This window comes from Agrilus planipennis, unplaced genomic scaffold (genome assembly GCF_000699045.2).
Source record: "Agrilus planipennis isolate EAB-ADULT unplaced genomic scaffold, Apla_2.0 scaffold18, whole genome shotgun sequence".
Lineage (NCBI taxonomy): Eukaryota > Metazoa > Arthropoda > Insecta > Coleoptera > Buprestidae > Agrilus > Agrilus planipennis.
This window is the reverse complement of record NW_020438920.1, coordinates 1,277,221-1,279,962: the sequence shown is the minus strand read 5'-3', so window position 1 is coordinate 1,279,962 and position 2,742 is coordinate 1,277,221. Positions and strand designations below refer to the sequence as shown.

The window sequence follows — 2,742 nt, the reverse complement described above, 5'->3', positions numbered from 1 at the left end:
AAGTGTTTATATAAATAATTCAATACAAAAATAGAAATCAACAACCGAAAAGACATAACGAATTTAATAATGTAATAGATCTCATCTAACTAATATGTATATATAAATATCTTGCAATTATTTTAATATGAGGATTTTTAGCGGATAAACTGCTTGAAATAAATTTATTTTAAAATCAAAAAGTGTCGAGTCTTAATGTTGCATTTGACCAGAAATTTGATAACGACTAGACGATTTAATCCATGCAAATTAGAATACACAAACATTTTATTCTTAATAAAGATATCTAAATTGTGAAAATCACACAAATTATTTTTTTAAGTATATTACAAATACTATCACAGAATTACATAGTCACATATTACTTATCATTAGTGTTGTGTACTATAATAACTAAAAATCAACCTTAAGGGAGTCGCAAAATGTTTAAAATAATAGTCATAATAAAATAAATTATTTTAAGGGATTTGTTGTAATCGATAAACTAGCTTTTAAAAAACTAACGATTAGTATATTTTATAATAATATATTTATTGTTATTAGTGGACACAATGACTCATATGGTCGGATCATATGCACCAAAAACTGAGATGCAGTCGTACACAACTCCTGCAGAGGACGCTCCTTCAGGAATGATGGCACGGGGAAATTACACAGTTCAATCGTTGTTTACAGACGACGATAAAAACAAACATCTGAAATGGGAATGGTCTTTTGAAATCAAAAAGGACTGGAACTGAGAAAAGCACTTTTCTACCTCTTTTATAAGGTAACTTTAAAGAAAGAATATTTTCCTTTAATAGAAATGAATATACAAAAATAGCAATTTTATTTTACTTAAAGTTTAATGTAATAGGTTGTTATTAAAATTAATTTATGAAACTATAATGAACTATCACATCATAACCAAGAAGTTACTCATAAAATAAATCACTATCATAAAAATTTTTATCAGAATAATTGACTCATATATATGTATGTATTGAAATTTAACAATTTTTTTTTTAAAATTTAAGCGCTTTTTCACTTTCTAATTTCAATTTTAAACGATTTAATTTTTTAAGCAACTTTTCATTGTTGCTTTTTATTGTTAAAGCTACAAATATTACCTCAAAAGTTTAGAAAACAGTTACAGATAGATATTCTTCAAATGAAAACAGAAACTGCTACCTTTATTTTCATATCTTTATGGTAGTTGTCTATTTTTCTGTTTACAGAACATACTTTATCTCTACTCAATATCACGAAAAGATAATCAAGTATTGAAAAGTATATTATTTGTGTACCAAATTCTATACTTTCGTGATGCTAATTATATGGTGCAATTAAGATGATAAAAGGAAGAAATCAGTAAACTTGGTATTTTTTTGTTATGTAATTAATGATTTAAGTTTTCATTCGTCTAAGTCAAAAGTGTACCAGTGCATTAATTTTATTGTTGAGATAATAGATAAATACATTTTGCATTTTGCCTTTGAAGCTATTTTGGTAAAGTACTATATTGATAATTTTAATTTTACGCTGCCCTGTAATTTTAATAGACAATATGTAATTGTAAAATAGTTTACAATTATTGTAAAAACGAGTGCAGGATTGTGTTGTATGTACGTACTGTTTACCAAATAAAGTGCTTTTCTAAAATAGTGATGGATATTCAGAGCTTAATATTTTTCATTAATTTGGCTTGCGTACCTACTACATCAAGCAGACAGATACCTTCGTAAGGCTCTTGTCAAACATGTGAAATACTACAGTTAGCAGTAAATATAAATAGATAGCGGTATTGCTTGTACCTTGACATTCAATGTAGTTCTTATTTAATTATTCTTAAAGTACACTTTCATAAATTTCTTTCCATTACACGCTAAGTATTTTATAAAAACTATAAAGAAAGGCTACAAATAAGAGAATATGTTTTCTTTTCTTGAGTAATGTCAAAGGAATAAAAAATATCACCTTTACAAATTATTTTCACATTTAGCTTATAAACTTTAAGTTTTGAGTTAAATTTTATTTTCATTTCTTTTCAAGCAGTTAAATGTAATATAAGGTATATATTTTAGCGTAGTTAGTATTTGTTTTAAGAGAATTATTTTGTGTTTTCAACGTTCTAAGAAGTCCTTTTCAATATTAGTACAATTAAACAATGAGAGATAGCTCAAATATCTCGAAAGTTTAAAGCTCATCTCTAAATCTTAGAAAGTAAGTTAGTGCTACCGACACTTTTTATTTCCAAAACATTGTAGACCGGATGTTGTACCGGTTTACGAAGAAAGAATTATATTTTATTTTTACAATTAATCTTTCACTTCTAATTTATTCCAAATAATAAAATTGGCTATTGTAGATTTATTGAAATATTTTTTTAATACGATAGACGTTGCCCAGTGAACATTCAATTACTACGATTATTAGTGGACTCTATTTGATTTGTGTAAATGAAATCGTAAGTTTTAATAAAAATATGTTGGAAATACAAAAGCAGCTAAAATGAAATGCGAGATGTTTAGATCTATTTAGAAATTAACATGATTCAATTATCTTTAGGTCCATATGAAACACTCGGTTATAAAGTTGAAATGTATTACTTTAAATGTAAAGCAGTACAACTTTCAGTATAACATTTGAAATGAAACCCATTAACGCTTTTAAAATGGAAAAACAATAAAAAAACATATATTATGTTGTAATCCACTAATAGTAAGAATAAAAAAGCGTTCTTTTATGTTCCTTGGGGTTTTG

At 25.9% G+C, this 2,742-nt stretch overlaps 1 protein-coding gene across 2 annotated transcripts in view; it reads left to right on the top strand.

Moving 5' to 3' along the window:
• LOC108744099 (rho GDP-dissociation inhibitor 1) overlaps positions 1-1,659 on the top strand; it is a 3,174-nt gene extending 1,515 nt beyond the window's left edge. For both annotated transcript variants that reach the window (XM_025973763.1, XM_025973764.1), the window contains exons 4-5: positions 544-769; positions 1,218-1,659. In XM_025973763.1, the coding sequence (XP_025829548.1) occupies positions 544-740 (197 nt within the window). In that variant the 3' untranslated portion in view covers positions 741-769; positions 1,218-1,659. The remainder of the gene's footprint in view (positions 1-543; positions 770-1,217) is intronic.
• Positions 1,660-2,742: the final 1,083 nt, after the last annotated feature.